Raw genomic sequence first — 16,641 nt, 5'->3', positions numbered from 1 at the left:
TAACACTTCAATTTACAGTGAAGAAGATGCATTGTGAAATTAAATTAATTTTGTTAAGAACAAAGCAAAACATAACAAATTAGAGCTCGAGGCTTACACCCACAAACTGCGCAGTAGTAGCCTATATCACGCAGTCTTCGCGACTGGTTGCAAAATGTGTGTTCAAAAGTGCAGCACTCAAATTTACAGTGAAGTAGATGCGTTGTGAAATTAAATTCATTCTGTTGAGAACAAAGCAAAGCAAAATAAATTAGTGCTCGAGGCAGACACCCGCAAACTGCCCCCCCCCCTCTCACCCCCCTCCCGTGGGGAAAATATATTGCTGTGTGAGTCAGTCACTGGTGGTCGAAGACACGTTTAGCTTTCCTGGCGGTCATTGATGTGACTTTTCTCCAGACTTGTGACATTTATTTTGTCAATAATAGCTGGACAGCTGACGTGTTGAGGTAAACCCCGTGGCCAGTCCTCAAATATTGCGTGGCATCGTCTGAAATTGATATCTGAAGCTTCGTAACTAAACTTCGCTCAAAAAATATTGCGACAAATGTCTCACTCTAATTCAAGCATTAATTCCCGTGTCATTTCATTCAAACTTTGGTTCAAACAAATTTATTCCGGCAGAAAATGTTTTCAGATAACAAAGCCGCATACAATCAATTAGTAAATGGAGCACAACAAGCACGGCTTATAGACGTGCTCTTCAAACTTTCTATGCCTGTTAAGGCCGTGCACTTGACTATCTGGATCACCTTTCAGATTAAAGATTTTCTTTTTTAGTCGGTGTCTGTAGTGTTTTACTTGGACTGGACTCTCTTTATACAGGTGAGACTGAAACTCTCGATGAAATCAACCCTTGAGTCTTGTGTGTGACAGCATAATATCAAGAGTAGCCGTGCTGGAGTGACAGGAATTATGATAGAAGGCTAATTTTGGTGTTTCAGTGTATTTTTATCTTCTGGGGGATAATTCCTCTGACCACAGGATTACATTACATTACATTACTTAATTTGAGATAATCGACTTTATCACAGAACCGTTGTTATTTGTGGGGAAAACCCCACTCATTACATCATACATTGTTATTGAACCAAATGCCCGCGATTACAAGCAAGCAACCGCCAGTTTGCCTTCGAGCTTCGTGCGTGTACTTTCGGATCCATATATGTGCGTGTATGATATATATGATGTCATGAAATTTGTTTCATTCTACGAAAAGGTGATCAAAAGTTGGGACTTTAGGTGCACGGGGTTTACTTTTCTGTTCACGAAAAGAAGTACTGTAAGCCTCATTTTATATCACGTTTACACAAAGCGATTCATGACTTTGTTTTCATTCTTGCAAATGCACTATTATCACGTTACACAACTTTTAAATTGACTATCTTCGAATTTCTTATCCCTCCTCAAAGGAAATCAGTCTTTCTTCTTTCCAATACACAAGAAGGCTATATCGTGTACAACTATATTGCTTTCTCAGTGTGCGATGAGGAACAAAGAGCAATCACTTTTGTCTGTCGGGAGCTATTGTCTCCCTTTCAAAGCAAGGGAGGCGATCTGCAGAGAGACGAAGTCACGAAAAGGTTGCCACCCTTTGTATTCGTCCCGTCAGTTACACTTAGTCTTTGTTTTGCGAAAAGGCTAGAGAGCAGAGAGTTTATTATGCTTTTTTTGGGTAGGTTTCGCCAGCAAGTAAGTTTTTTTCAGCTGTTGACTCTCAGTGCTGGGAGAAAATGGCGTAAAAAACTGACAAAAGGCCAAAAACATTAGTATTTCGCGCAAGAATGGAACGCATTTTTAACATTTTTTTTTTCGAATGTAACAAGAACTTTGGGGAAAGAGAAACAACATATTAGTTATCTAATCGTTGGTGTTGGTACATTTGTGATTTAACATATCGTTCACACTCATTCGACCTAAAAAACTAAAAACTAAAAAAAAAAAAAAACCATTTTACGAGGATGCGTGTAAATTGATATCATTCTAATTGATCAGCGACCATCCGACCAATGTTAATTGACTTGGTTCGATTGTAGTCTAGAAACTGTTGTTTTCGCCCGGAACGGCTGTCTTGTACATCAGATTCATTAGACCCCGGACACACGTGGACATATAGTGATTGTTTGTTTTTTGTGTGGGGCTTTTTGTTTTGTTTTTTAAAAGAGCCAAGCCAAGGATTATTGTGTTCTGTAATTGGTATTTGCTGTTGCAAATGATTACAGGGAAAATGATCTAATCAATCACCAATATATATGATATCACAGATCAGGCTCGCTGGAACACAAAATATAGAAAAAGACGTCAATATTGGTCTTTTTGCAGGAATGGACAAGTATTGGATCTATTCTCATGAAGCAATATCGTCTACACCATTGAAAAGATATCATGATCAAATTCAGATGACACCGTTGATGAATATGGTTTTAAGAAACTGAAACAAAACCGAAGGTAAGGCCTAACTGACTGACACTGCCGGTTTGAAAGGGAAATTCACTACACAAAGGATCAGTAATTGGAAAAGGACTTAGGTACTATACCAGTCCAAAACTCTGAAACCAAGATTATACAGCACCAAGGAACATGAACAACACCAAATTCAACAACACGGCGGAACGATCTCTACTGAATCAAGTTGAACTTTAATCAGAAGCAAATCTAGACCATCTCATAGGGAAAAAGCTTTCGTAAAGTGACTGCTGCTTGTGGTGAAGTTCATTTGTAGTCCGGAACCGTCTGACATTGAAATTCGTAAGTTAGAACAGTGGTGGTTAACCATGATTTGAACACAGAACCGCTTATAGTGAAGTTTGAAAGAAGAGTTGTAATTGAGCGGGATTCGATCCCAAAACCCACTTATATTGAACTTGAGTTTCACAAGAACAGCGGTAACGGAACAGGATTTAAACCCAGAACCCGCTCACAGTGAAGTACATTCGAACTGTGCTGTGGCAACTCGTCAGGATTCGAACCCAGAACCCGCTTACAGCGAACTTTGGCATAAAAGTGGTAACCTGCCAGGAATCGAACCTAGAACCAATTTACAGCGAATTTCATAAAAACAGGGGTAACTGGCCAGGATTCGAAGTTCATTCGAACTGTGGCAACTCGTCAGGATTCGAACCCAGAACCCGTTTACAGCGAAGTTCATCAGAACAGTGGTAACTGGCCAGGATTCGAACCCAGAACCATGGGGAACACCCAGGCTGTCGCTTGCCTGGACCGCGCAGGGGGAAGCAAGGCTCAGTTCCTAAACAAATACCTGACGCCCCAACAGATACAGGTGGTACAGGACACGTGGGAAATTATGAAAGAGGACCTGCCTACACTCGGAGTCACAGTCTTCCTCAAGTAAGTGCATCTCGTTTTCCTGTACTGTAGTTGATTGAGTGAATTAATGAATTGGTTGGTTATTTTGCTGGTTTGGATATTTTCCAGTAACGGTTGCTCCTCGTTGTTTTTGTGACGTGTGTGTGTGTGTGTGTGTGTGTGTGTGTGTGTGTGTGTGTGTGTGTGTGTGTGTGTGTGTGTGCCCGGTGTGTGTGTGTGTGTGTGTGCATGTGTGTGTGTGTGTGTGTGTGTGTGCGTGTGTGTGCGTGCGTGTGTGTAAGTTGAGAGCTTGCCTCTCTGAATCTTGTACTGACATCTGTATATAAAAGCTGGGATTCATTAAAGATTTTGTTTATGATGAAATCAGCTTTATAATTAGGTGGCCTTATTCCTCGACGCGGTTTGCTTCTAGCCGTAATTTTTTCCCCAGAGCAGACTGAAATAGGACCCTGATGCAGTTGTTGGGTTTTTCCCCGGTTAATTGTGGTTTCTGATCAGATATATCCTAATAGTATTAGTTTGATCAAGGTGAATGCATAATCATTCTTTAATGAGCGTCATTTTCAAATGGCTTTTTTTGTTTGTTTGTTTGTTTAACGCCCAGCCGACCACGAAGGGCCATATCAGGGCGGTGCTGCTTTGACATATAACGTGCGCCACACACAAGACAGAAGTCGCAGCACAGGCTTCATGTCTCACCCAGTCACATTATTCTGACACCGGACCAACCAGTCCTAGCACTAACCCCATAATGCCAGACGCCAGGCGGAGCAGCCACTAGATTGCCAATTTTAAAGTCTTAGGTATGACCCTGCCGGGGTTCGAACCCACGACCTCCCGATCACGGGGCGGACGCCTTACCACTAGGCCAACCGTGCCGGTATTTTCAAATGGCGTAGTTATGCAACGAGGGGAAAGTTTGTGCTGCGAAAGACCAACACAACTCTATAATTGGGCGGGGAAATAGCTCAGTCGGTAGCGGCGATGGCTTAAAAAACCAGTTGTCGTTATCGGCGTGAGTTCCATCCCCACGTTCGGCGAGGGATTTATTTTCCAGAGTCAACTTTGTGCAGACTCTCCTCGGTGTCCGAACACCAACGTGTGCAGACTCTCCTCGGTGTCCGAACACCGTACGTGTGCAGACTCTCCTCGGTGTCCGAACACCAACGTGTGCAGACTCTCCTCGGTGTCCGAACACCAACGTGTGCAGACTCTCCTCGGTGACCGAACACCCCCGTGTGCAGACTCTCCTCGGTGTCCGAACACCAACGTGTGCAGACTCTCCTCGGTGTCCGAACACCAACGTGTGCAGACTCTCCTCGGTGTCCGAACACCAACGTGTGCAGACTCTCCTCGGTGTCCGAACACCAACGTGTGCAGACTCTCCTCGGTGTCCGAACACCAACGTGTGCAGACTCTCCTCGGTGTCCGAACACCAACGTGTGCAGACTCTCCTCGGTGTCCGAACACCAACGTGTGCAGACTCTCCTCGGTGTCCGAACACCAACGTGTGCAGACTCTCCTCGGTGTCCGAACACCAACGTGTGCAGACTCTCCTCGGTGTCCGAACACCAACGTGTGCAGACTCTCCTCGGTGTCCGAACACCAACGTGTGCAGACTCTCCTCGGTGTCCGAACACCAACGTGTGCAGACTCTCCTCGGTGTCCGAACACCCCCGTGTGCAGACTCTCCTCGGTGTCCGAACACCAACGTGTGCAGACTCTCCTCGGTGTCCGAACACCAACGTGTGCAGACTCTCCTCGGTGTCCGAACACCAACGTGTGCAGACTCTCCTCGGTGTCCGAACACCAACGTGTGCAGACTCTCCTCGGTGTCCGAACACCAACGTGTGCAGACTCTCCTCAGTGTCCGAACACCAACGTGTGCAGACTCTCCTCAGTGTCCGAACACCAACGTGTGCAGACTCTCCTCGGTGTCCGAACACCAACGTGTGCACGCACGCGCACGATAAAGACCCCAAGTTCACAGCGAAAGTCTCAGGGCTTGGAAACGTGAATACGCGCATTCAGGGGGAAATAAAATGGGTAGCGCCGTATACTGTACGTATGGCAGCTCGCTCAGGGAGAGAGCAGCCCGAATTTCCATGAGGGTAGCCTCAAAGGACTATATTAATCCTATCCTCATCCTTATCCTTAATGCAGACTTCCTCTTCTCGTCTTCTTCTCCTTCTTCTTTTTTCCATTACTTCAGGATTTGTTTACAGGTTCTTATTTTAGTTTTTGGCTGTATGCATAGTTGTTCGATTAGCAAGGCTAGACATGACCATAAAGCCTGATGTTCATTGGGAGAAGTCCTCTTCGCGAAGTCAACTTTACGAAGCCCGCTGCAGGACGCTTTGGCACTACATTGTCGGTAAAGAGACTTCGCGGCGGAGTCTTTGCGAAGTCTTCTTTATTTGGTGTTTAACGTCGTTTTCAACCATTCAAGGTTATATCGCGACGGGGAAAGGGGGGAGATGGGATAGGGGAAAGGGGGGAGATGGGATAGAGCCACTTGTTAATTGTTTCTTGTTCACAAAAGCACTAATCAAAAGATTGCTCCAGGGGCTTGCAACGTAGTACAATATATGACCTTACTGGGAGAATGCAAGTTTCCAGTACAAAGGACTTAACATTTCTTACATACTGCTTGACTAAAATTTTTACAAACATTGACTATATTCTATACAAGAAACACTTAACAAGGGTAAAAGGAGAAACAGAACCGTTAGTCGCCTCTTACGACATGCTGGGGAGCATCGGGTACATTCGCGGCGAAGTTTTGCGAAGTGAACTTCAGGCCCAATTAAGGAAGGCCTTCAGGTCATGATGCTGCCACATCCTTGAATAACAACAAAACAAAAATTGATCTTTCACCCAGAAGGCACCTGTTGTCGAGAGGTCAGTGTCTTCAACAGGGTCCAGCACCATGCATTATTCCCTCTATGCTGGCTCTCTGATCGGGTATTACGGGTATTACGGGTATTACGAGTTATTATGGGTATTACGGGTATTACGAGTATTACGGGTACCGTCCTTGACACCGGATGAGAGTGGCCATCAACAACATAAAGCAACGACCGCTAGAACGTTTATTTTTGTATATATATATATCTTATATACGTATAGGTTACAACACGAGTAGTTTTTTATATGGCTTGTATTTCAGTCAAGACCCAGCGGATGAATATCATCGGGAGACACGAGCCTCTGGCGAGTGGCTCTCGCTTGATATTCCCGCTGGGTCTTGACTGAAATACAAGCCATATAAAAAACCTCGAGTGTTGTAATCTGTATATCCCATTCTACCATCAAACACAAAGTGTAGACTACTAGCGGCACTGTTGCGATCTGTGGACTGTAAAACAGTGGTGCCAGCGAGACTTAGCCCTTTTGCAACCTTAAACTAAGTGACCGTCGCTGAAAAAATAAAACGAATGAGTGCATCGATAAGTACGCGGTAACACTACTTTCAGACCATTTAAAAGCTTTAAGTAAAGGTTCATAAGTTGCAAGAAAGTAATGAAGTCGTATAAAAATTAATTTAGTTGAAGCGCACAATTCTTTTGTTTTGCGTTTCAGGTCGGCAGAACGGGCGAAACGGGTTTGGGACCCATTTGGCTTACTCGATTCAGAATCGATTCCACGTTGTTTTTCTCGAACGTGTTATTATACAATTAGGCTTATTGACAGAGAAGCAAATTTTAGGGAACAAATATGTAGGTTTAGATTTAACCATTTGCTCCCTATTTGAAATGTATCTACGTGATAAACTGTTTTGCGAGTGTGTTTGGATGGATGAACCTAAACTGGTATGGGTGTGAGGAAAACGGGACCGAGTTGAAGTCGCGAATTGCTGACACGTCTGTCACCGCCGATTGATTGCATTTTGAAGGAATATGACTGGATTACGGAAAAATACACACATGTTAAGTTCTTGGATACCTTCATCGCCAATGTGGACTTACTGCAGAGCCAGGCAAAAGAGTAGACTTGCTCGCAAAACACGTGAAACAGCCAATGTTTGATAGCGAAGCCAAACCGTGCCAGGTAAGGACGCTTCTCGGTCTCGCTACGCATGTCACCAGTGATAGTGTTGTTGCTTTGAGTTTGACTAACAAACTCGAAACTGTCATTTAAAACATGAGCCAAATGTGTATTGATTGTGTGATTAGTCTATGTGACAGGGCTTCTATTATCTGTGCTCCCTAGCTTCTGTCAGTTCCCACACCGACACTGCCAGAGAAACTGAAGACGCACACCAAACACATTACTGACAGACTCTCAAAAGTCGTCTGCTAACGATGCAAGGGAGGGTACTCGTGTTTTTGTTTTGGTTCGCTAGCATCTGGGTATCTTGTAAGTTGAATGTTCGTTTTTTTTCGATCTGCATTGCTTTCATAATGAAAGAAACGTTTGTTTATTGCATCCCATACATCAGATCAGTTCTGAGATTCATTTTTGCGTGCAACTGATATGGTTTTCTGAGTCGTGCAATACGATTTTGGAACTTCATACAAATGTGTCACATTGTTCGGCGCGAGGTCAAAGGTCGGGAGGAAAGTAGTTCTTTGCCCAAATCGGAATCTGCACTATCATATATTTTTTGGAGTCCATGATGTATTTATTGAGCTATAAAAATACAACATATATACCCATACTGAAGTAACAGAGACAAAGAAGGGAGGTCATGGGATATTTACTTATACTAAATGGATGATTTCGGTACCAAGCATAGTGTAAATCGATAACAATTGTCTGACTATTTTTGTTTTTGTCTGATGTCTTGTCTGTACTTAGCTGTCCTTTGTGGCTGAATCTAGGATTAATCTACTGATTGATCGAGCACTTACCGTACTTTAGTAATAAGACCAAGCTAGCGGCCACTACTGGGTTAAAAGTACGCTGACGGTTATATATAAACAAATACATGCACTAACTCTGCATCCATGTCTGTCTGAATGTGTGTTTTTCTTTTTCTGTCTGTCTATCTGTCTATCTGCCTGCCTGACTGTTTGTCTGTCTGTCTGTCTGTCTGTCTGTCTCTGTCTCCTTTCCTCCCTCCGTCCCTCCCGCCTTCCCTCTCCCTCTCTTGTCCTCACACCTTCTCTCTCTCCCTCCCCCCTCTGTCTCTCTGTTTCTCGGTCTCTGTGTGTGTACCCTCCCCACCCTCTCTCTCTCTCTCTCTCTCTCTCTCTCTATCTCTCTCTCTCTATCTCTCTCTCTATCTCTCTCTCCCTCTCTCTCTCTCTCTCTCCCTCTCTCTCTCTCTCTCTCTCTCTCTCTATCTCTCTCTCTCCCTCTCTCTCTCTCGGTCAACTTTATGTGCAGACCCAAATACGGTATCCATGTCCCACCCCCGTGTCACCACAGTGGCACGTAAAAGACCTCGGTCATTATGCCATAAGTGCAGATGGCTGATACTACCTAAACACGCATACACTTGTGTATCTCATCAAAAGCCGAGAGGGCGTAAAACTCGAATAATGGTATAACCCATATATCTTGTCCTTAAGAGGCGAAATATTTAGCCTGTAGGACAATACAAATTCTCTTCTCTCTTGTTAATCTCGTCACAGATCTCCCCAGGCTTTCACAGGGAATTAAGAGCATCCTCTCACTTGGACATATACTTAAAATCAATAGCTATCGTGGACCGGGAGGTCGTCGGTTTGAATCCCATCAGAGTCATTTGGGTTTTACGGGCTACGGCCGGCTTTTCCCAATTGTGGAAGTGCTATGGTTCTAATAGAAAAGGCTGGGACCACACTGACAGCCGAGTGTCATTTACTCCAGTTTGCGCCAACCCGCAACTACCTGGCCAACACCGCAGATGCAGCAGTTCTCGGTCTGTGAATTTTTCCCTTCAACACGTAGTCTCAATTGCATCCACATTATCATCATTTCTATCTCATCAATCTTCACAGATGATGATAAAAGAAACGAAAACAAGTCGCGTAAGGCGAAAATACAACATTTAGTCAAGTAGCTGTCGAACTCACAGAATGAAACTGAACGCAATGCAACGCAGCAAGACCGTATACTCGTAGCATCGTCAGTCCACCGCGCACGGCAAAGGCAGTGAAATTGACAAGAAGAGCGGGGTAGTACTTGCGCTGAGAAGGATAGCACGCTTTTCTGTACCACTCTTCGTTTTAACTTTCTGAGCGTGTTTTCAATCCAAACATATCATATCTATATGTTTTTGGAATCAGGAACCGACAAGGAATAAGATGAAAGTGTTTTTAAATTGATTTGGACAATTTAATTTTGATAATAATTTTTATATTTTTAATTTTCAGAGCTTGTTTTTAATCCAAATATAACATATGTATATGTTTTTGGAATCAGAAAATGATGGGGAATAAGATGAACCTAAATTTGGATCGTTTTATAAAAAAAATATTTTTTTTACAATTTTCAGATTTTTAATGACCAAAGTCATTAATTAATTTTTAAGCCACCAAGCTGAAATGCAATACCGAAGTCCGGGCTTCGTCGAAGATTACTTGACCAAAATTTCAACCAATTTGGTTGAAAAATGAGAGCGTGACAGTGCCGCCTCAACTTTCACGAAAAGCCGGATATGACGTCATAAAAGACATTTATCGAAAAAATGAAAAAAACGTCTGGGGATTTCATACCCAGGAACTCTCATGTCAAATTTAATAAAGATCGGTCCAGTAGTTTAGTCTGAATCGCTCTACACACACACACAGACACACAGACACACATACACCACGACCCTCGTCTCGATTCCCCCCTCTACGTTAAAACATTTAGTCAAAACTTGACTAAATGTAAAAAGTGGAGTGACGAATGAAATGACCTAGTGGATAAGACGCCGACCTCTCATGCAAAATGAAAGGTTGAGTGTTCGAATCCTGACCGCGCCTGGTGGGTTAAGGGTGAAGACATTTCCCATCTCCGAGGTCAACTTATGTGCAGACCTGCAAGTGCCTTATCCCCATTCGCCTTGTGAGTACAAGACCAAGAAAGTGCGCGCAGAAACTAAAGATGCTGTAATCCATGTCAAAGTTCGGCGTGTTATAGAAACATGCATCCCCCGAAATCGGCGCATGGCTGCCTAAATGGCGGGGTAAATACGATGGGTAAAGACGGGTGTTAAAAAAACCCCAATCCTTCCCGGGTCAAAAATAGGAGTGTACGTGGGAGATTCAGCCCATGAACGCCAAAGAAGAAGAAGAAGGAAACACTGGAATTCCCGGTTTCCGCAAACACTGGTAGCATTGCGCGGTTCTGGGTCGAAAGCGCACCACATGTGTACATTATAGTTCTCGCTATGCTGTGGAAGCTGACGAAAGCCATGAACGGCGACGACACAAGAGCAGCGACAATCACCATCTCGCAGGGCCAAGAGTTGCTGACAGGAAGAAAGGCTGCCAACCTTTTCATTGACAACTACGAGAAAGTCAGCAACATCACTGTACCAGAAGAAAGAAGAGCAGAGATACAGGAGGAGAGAAGAACCTCCAATGAGCATCAGCCAGAGGAACACATGAACAAGCCGTTCAACCATCAGGAGCTGGCAGATGCCATGAAAGCCTTGCATGAAAGAAAGTCGCCAGGGCCAGACAAGATCACCAACGAAATGCTTCTACATTTAGGCACAAGGGCAAAAACACAGCTACTGAAGCTCTACAACAACAGCTGGAAGACTGGCCATGTCCCGCAAGTCTGACGAGAAGCTGATATGGCCCCGATCCACAAGAAGCGCAAAGACCGAGCGAAGGTGGACTCATACAGACCCATCAGCCTCACTAGCTGCGTGGGCAAACTCATGGAACGGCTGATCAACACCAGGCTCACTTGGCATCTGGAGAAGAACAACACCTTTTCTCCAGAACAGGCCGGCTTCAGGCAACATCGCTCGACCGAGGACCAGGTGACATACATCGCCCAGAAGATCGAAGATGGCTACCAGGACAAGAAACACACCCTGACGATCTGGATTGACATGGAGAAGGCCTTTGACAAGGTCTGGAAGGAAGGGCTGAAGCTGAAGCTCCAGAAGAGTGGCGTGGCCGGATGTATGTTCCAGTGGATTTGCCAGTACTTGAACAACAGGAAAGCAAAAGTCCATGTAAGCGGGCAGTACAGCCGGAAGAAGACGCTGAAAGACGGAGTCCCACAGGGTGGAGTCCTCAGCCCCACCTTGTTCCTAGTCTTCATCAACGACATCGTCAAGGACCTCCCTCGAAATGTCCATGGAGCCATCTACGCGGACGATCTTGCACTCTGGTGCTCAGAAGAGCACATCACAACAGCAAACTACAGGATGCAAGAGGCGCTGAAAGTGCTTGAGGACTGGACAAAGAAGTGGCTCGTCAACATCAACACCAGGAAGACCACTCACACGATCTTTAGTCTGTCCCCGAAAGAACTGAAGGCCAACCTCAAGCTCTGCGGACAGACGCTGCAGGCTGACAACACCCCCACGTACCTTGGCGTGACCTTTGACAGGCGACTCACCTGGAAACAGCAGACAGAGAAAGTCGAAGCCAGAGCCAAGCTAAGGTTAGCACTAATGAAAAAGCTAACTGGCACAACGTGGGGCGCAGATGCAGCAATCCTCAAGAAGATGTACGTGGGCAGCGTCAGACCAGTACTTGAGTACGGAGTGACAACATGGGGCACAGCAACCAAGTCAAATTTTGACAGAGTCAGCAAGGTGCAGAACCAGGCGGCCAGAATCATCACTGGCGCCATGCGGTCAACCCCTATCCAAGAGCTGGAAAACACCATGGGCCTTGAGCCCATGGAAGACAGAAGGGACACCAAACTCCTCACCCAGGCAGCTAAATTCAAACGACTGCCAACTCACCCCATGAAAGACAGACTGTGCCAACCAACAAAAGGAAGACTGAAGAGAGGAAGCTTCATCCACCAGACGAGGGTGTTGGAAAGGAGACACCAAGATATCCTGGACCAGCAACCCAAAGATATCCCCCTATGCCTTGAAAACCCCAGCTGGAGTGATGAAGGAAGACCCCAGATACGCTGCAGTATTCCTGGCGTTGGCAAGAAAGACTCCCAGAGCTGTGCTGAACTGAAGTCTCTCACCATTGAACACATCCACAACTCCTACCCCCAACGCCAATGGACTCATGTATACACTGACGGATCTGCCGACCAGGCTGTCAGAAGTGGTGGTGCCGGAATCTACATAAAGTACCCAGGAGGTCGAGAAGAAGAACACATCTCCCTCGCTACCGGCCTCTACTCCACCAACTTCAAGGCTGAAGCAGTAGCGCTCCAGACAGGTGCAGCCCACATTGAGCACAGTCCACTCTCCTCCAACAACGTTGTGTTCTTCAGCGACGCAAAGTCAGTCCTGCAGGCCTTAGACACTGCCAGAGACAAAGAACTGAATGACCTGTCATCCGCCTTGACCTCCCTGTGCAGAGCCCACACAGTCGTGCTGCAATGGGTCCCCTCTCACTGCAACATACTAGGCAACGAAGCCGCAGATACTCTGGCAAAGGAGGGCACTACGAAGGACCAGAATGACAGATCAACCACCTTCAAAGAAGCCAAGACCATCATCAAGGCCAAGCAACACAAAAAGTGGTTGCAGCAGCACCCACACTACAACAAAAACGACGCCTTTCACCTGCTCACAAGGTCTGAGCAGGTCCTCATATTCAGGCTGCGGACAGTCCACAACCGAATGAACCACCACCTTTTCACCAAGTTCAGAATTGGCCAGTCAGACCGGTGCCCTTGTCAAACAGGCAGCATGACAACGGAACACCTGCTGCAGACTTGCCCACTACACGATGGCCTCAGGAGCCAGATCTGGGCGGAGGCGACCACGGTGCAAGGGAAGCTCTATGGCAGTCTGGACGACCTACAGCGCACGGCAACATTTGCGCGGAGAACCGGCGTTTCCATCTGAGTGATCGACAAGAAGAAGAAGAAGATATTTTTAATTTTCAGAGCTTGTTTTTAATCCGAATGTAACATATTTATATGTTTTTGGAATCAGAACATGATGAAGAATAAAATAAAAGTAATTTTGGATCGTTTTATATATAAAAAAAATTTAATTACAATTTTCAGATTTTTAATGACCAAAGTCATTAATTAATTTGTAAGCCTACATGCTGAAATGCAATACCGAAGTCCGGCCTTTGTCGAAGATTGCTTGGCCAAACTTTCAATCAATTTGATTGATAAATGAAGGTGTGACAGTGCCGCCTCAACTTTTACAAAAAGCCGGATATGACGTCATAAAAGACATTTATCGAAAAAATGAAAAAAACGTCTGGGGATATCATACCCAGGAACTCTCATGTAAAATTTCATAAAGATCGGTTCAGTAGTTTACTCTGAATCGCTCTACACACACACACGCACAGACACAGACACACACACACACACACACACACACATACACCACGACCCTCGTCTCGATTCCCCCTCTATGTTAAAACATTTAGTCAAAACTTGACTAAATGTAAAAAGAAAACCGGATGGGGAAAAGATGCAAAAATTTAGGGATAAAAATAAGCGTCTTCCCAGATTAACTGATCAGTGAAACATCTGCAGAAAGACCGGGTTTCGAGGCTTCTGATCTGACTCCGGAGGCGTTTTTGATGAGCGTGAGCGATTTTGGAACGAGTGCCTCCCTCAAAAAAGATCAGAGGTTGACCATAGCCCAGCTAGACTCGTAAATAGCCTCTCGCTTTGACGTGTTGGAATTTTTCCCTTCAACTCGATAGCCACACGTGAAGCAAATCTGGTAGCCATAGCTGGGTGACGATTAACGTTCAAGACACACGACAAAGCAGCCTTTAGAGGCGGCTTCCTTTCCATGCTGACCATGGTATGTTATAACCACAGGTCTGTCCTGGCATTTACAGGAGCCAAGAGCACTCTGCCAGTTGGACACATATCAGACATCTACAGCCTTGATTCTCTTTGTACAGTGGGCATTGTTTGATAAACTAATTCCGTAGCGGTCACCTTAAGTCAATCGACATTAAATCACCTTAAAAATTCCCCATTTTCCAGCACAAATTCAGCCAGGTTACACATGTTTGGTATGTGTCTGAGTGGACGGATACTCTTAATCCACATTACCAGCCTGCACAGATCTCTGGTGATTACTGGTGATTACTGGTGACTACTAGGTGAACTGTGCACTAACTTTATTGCGACAGCTTTTGTACCCAAACATACTTTTTATGCCAATTTAGGCACTCAACCTTGATATCTGACACGTGTTTTGGCTTCAAGATTTATTTTACACTCCAAATCCCCTTAACATGTGCCAACTCATCAAGCGAAGTTGTCTTCACCGATGCCACTGAATCGTTTTTATTCTCTGAACATCTGCACTCAGAAGATGTTTAAGATACCGTGCTTCACGTGTAAATAATCATGGAAATCATGCACACATATCATCTGTCAAGACTTTTACCAAGTTTAATAGTTTGAAATAGTTTTCTTCAACCTGGGTACATATACAAATTCGTGTCTCTCTGTTTTCTGTGGAGAGTGGGAATTTTTCGCAGAACTTATTTCGCAGATTGACAAAAGTGCGTACATGTGTGTGTGTGTGTGTGTGTGTGTGTGTGTGTGTGTGTGTGTGTGTGTGTGTGTGTGTGTGTGTGCTTGCGTGCGTGCGTGCGTGCGTACGTTCGTGCGTGCGTGTATGTGTGAGTATGTGTGTGTAGGTAGATGTGTGTGCTCACTCCTCAAAACAGATTGTTGTCTCTCCATTAGTGCATACAACTAAGTTGGATGATATCATGAATGTATTATGCAGCAACATCAAAGAATGTCACTGAACAACAACAAAAAGTGTTGCAAAAGTTTTCAACAGGCTAGACAGTTAACAATTAGGTTAAATTCGTGGTGCGAAGAGAAGCGGTGAAAATGAAGTCATTAGTTGTTCCCACCCTTTCCCCCGATACACTTCTTACTGAAAGCAGTACCATTAGCTACTTTATACTTAAAGATTTTGGGCACAGTGTACGTGAGAGAAAAAAAATCGATTGTTTTACTTAGTATGTATTCAGACTAAGTGCTTTTTGTCGTCAACATTGCAGACACGCCGACGCCATCATTTCGTGGACATTCCACTTCTCTAATAATTATTTTTTCCTGTACCGGAACAAGATGGCGAAGTAGCAAGGTCAAGAAGCCGACGATGATGTCCGCGTAAAGTGCTGTTCTCATGGCCGAGGTAAAGATTTTTGATTGTGGAACATTGTGGAACGTTGTCACCGCATGAAGAGTTTAAGTGTCTTCGTGATTACCAGCTGACCTCTGTCCAGGCCCGGGAGGCACAACAAGGAGAGTTAATTGGAGATTGTGCGCACAGGAAGCTGCGTTCGGCCTCAAACGATAAATGTTGTTTTTCGCCTTCACGGTGAAGTTTCAGCCCGTGAACTCAGAAGAAGAAGAAGAAGAAGAAGAAGAAGAAACCATTAGGCGCATATTCCCGGGTGTTACCCCGACTTCAGATGTGATAACAACGTGTATGGGTGTTTAAGAGTAACCAACCACTTGCACTTACGGCAGAATGACCGCGGTCTTTTACGTGCGACTGTGGTGGCACGGGGGTGGGACATGGATACCGTCTCTGAGTCTGCACTCAAAATCGATCCTTGTCCGTCCCGGTGTCACGATTTCATCTTTCGCCTGTGTACATATTTCCCCCTCGACATATACTCAAGACTGAAATGTTGTTTCCTGGTAACATTAAGAAGTGAAATTATTTAAGGACGAAAAGCATGTCAGTTTCTTGCATGTGAAGAAAATTGGTGGTAAAATGTAATAGATTTTACCCCCAATATCGAATTCTTCGAAAACATGTACTGAGTGGTTACGTCCCTTGAGTAAGAAGGAAAACATTTTAAGATGAATCAAATTTCTAAGTTAAATAAAACAAATTGTTTGGACAAATTTGGCCCCATGAATGTAAGGTACACAAGGTCGCTCATCAGTACTATCGAAGGGTGTTTTTTTGTTCAGTGTAGAGTTTATACTAGATCAACGAGGCCGAGAAGCGAAATATCAACACGGCGAAAGATGAAAACGTCACACCGGCCAAGATTCAAACCCGTAACCCTAGGATCATAAGTCCAGTGCTCTACCACCTGAGCTACCCAGCCCCAACAGTCTCCAACCAGTGAGCGCGTTGGGATCAATCACTCCAACATTTGCAGAATGTTCAACAGTTCTCAAGTAGGGTTGGCTGGTTGGCTGGTTGGCTGGTTGGCTGGTTGGCTGGTTGGCTGGTTGGCTGGTTGGCGGTTGTTCATGTCCCTTCAACCTATTTGACTG

At 44.8% G+C, this 16,641-nt stretch overlaps 1 protein-coding gene across 1 annotated transcript in view; it reads left to right on the top strand.

Annotated features, from left to right (window-relative positions):
• The first annotated feature begins 3,184 nt into the window (after window positions 1–3,184).
• The window catches only part of LOC138952316 (neuroglobin-like), a 118,934-nt gene continuing 105,477 nt past the window's right edge, over window positions 3,185–16,641 (top strand). The window contains exon 1 of the mRNA XM_070323957.1: window positions 3,185–3,345. Coding sequence (XP_070180058.1) covers window positions 3,185–3,345 — 161 coding nt within the window. The remainder of the gene's footprint in view (window positions 3,346–16,641) is intronic.

The sequence above is a fragment of the Littorina saxatilis genome, linkage group LG17, assembly GCF_037325665.1.
Source record: "Littorina saxatilis isolate snail1 linkage group LG17, US_GU_Lsax_2.0, whole genome shotgun sequence".
Classification (NCBI taxonomy): domain Eukaryota; kingdom Metazoa; phylum Mollusca; class Gastropoda; order Littorinimorpha; family Littorinidae; genus Littorina; species Littorina saxatilis.
Note: the sequence above shows the minus strand (reverse complement) of the source record. Positions and strands in the feature narration are given on the sequence as shown.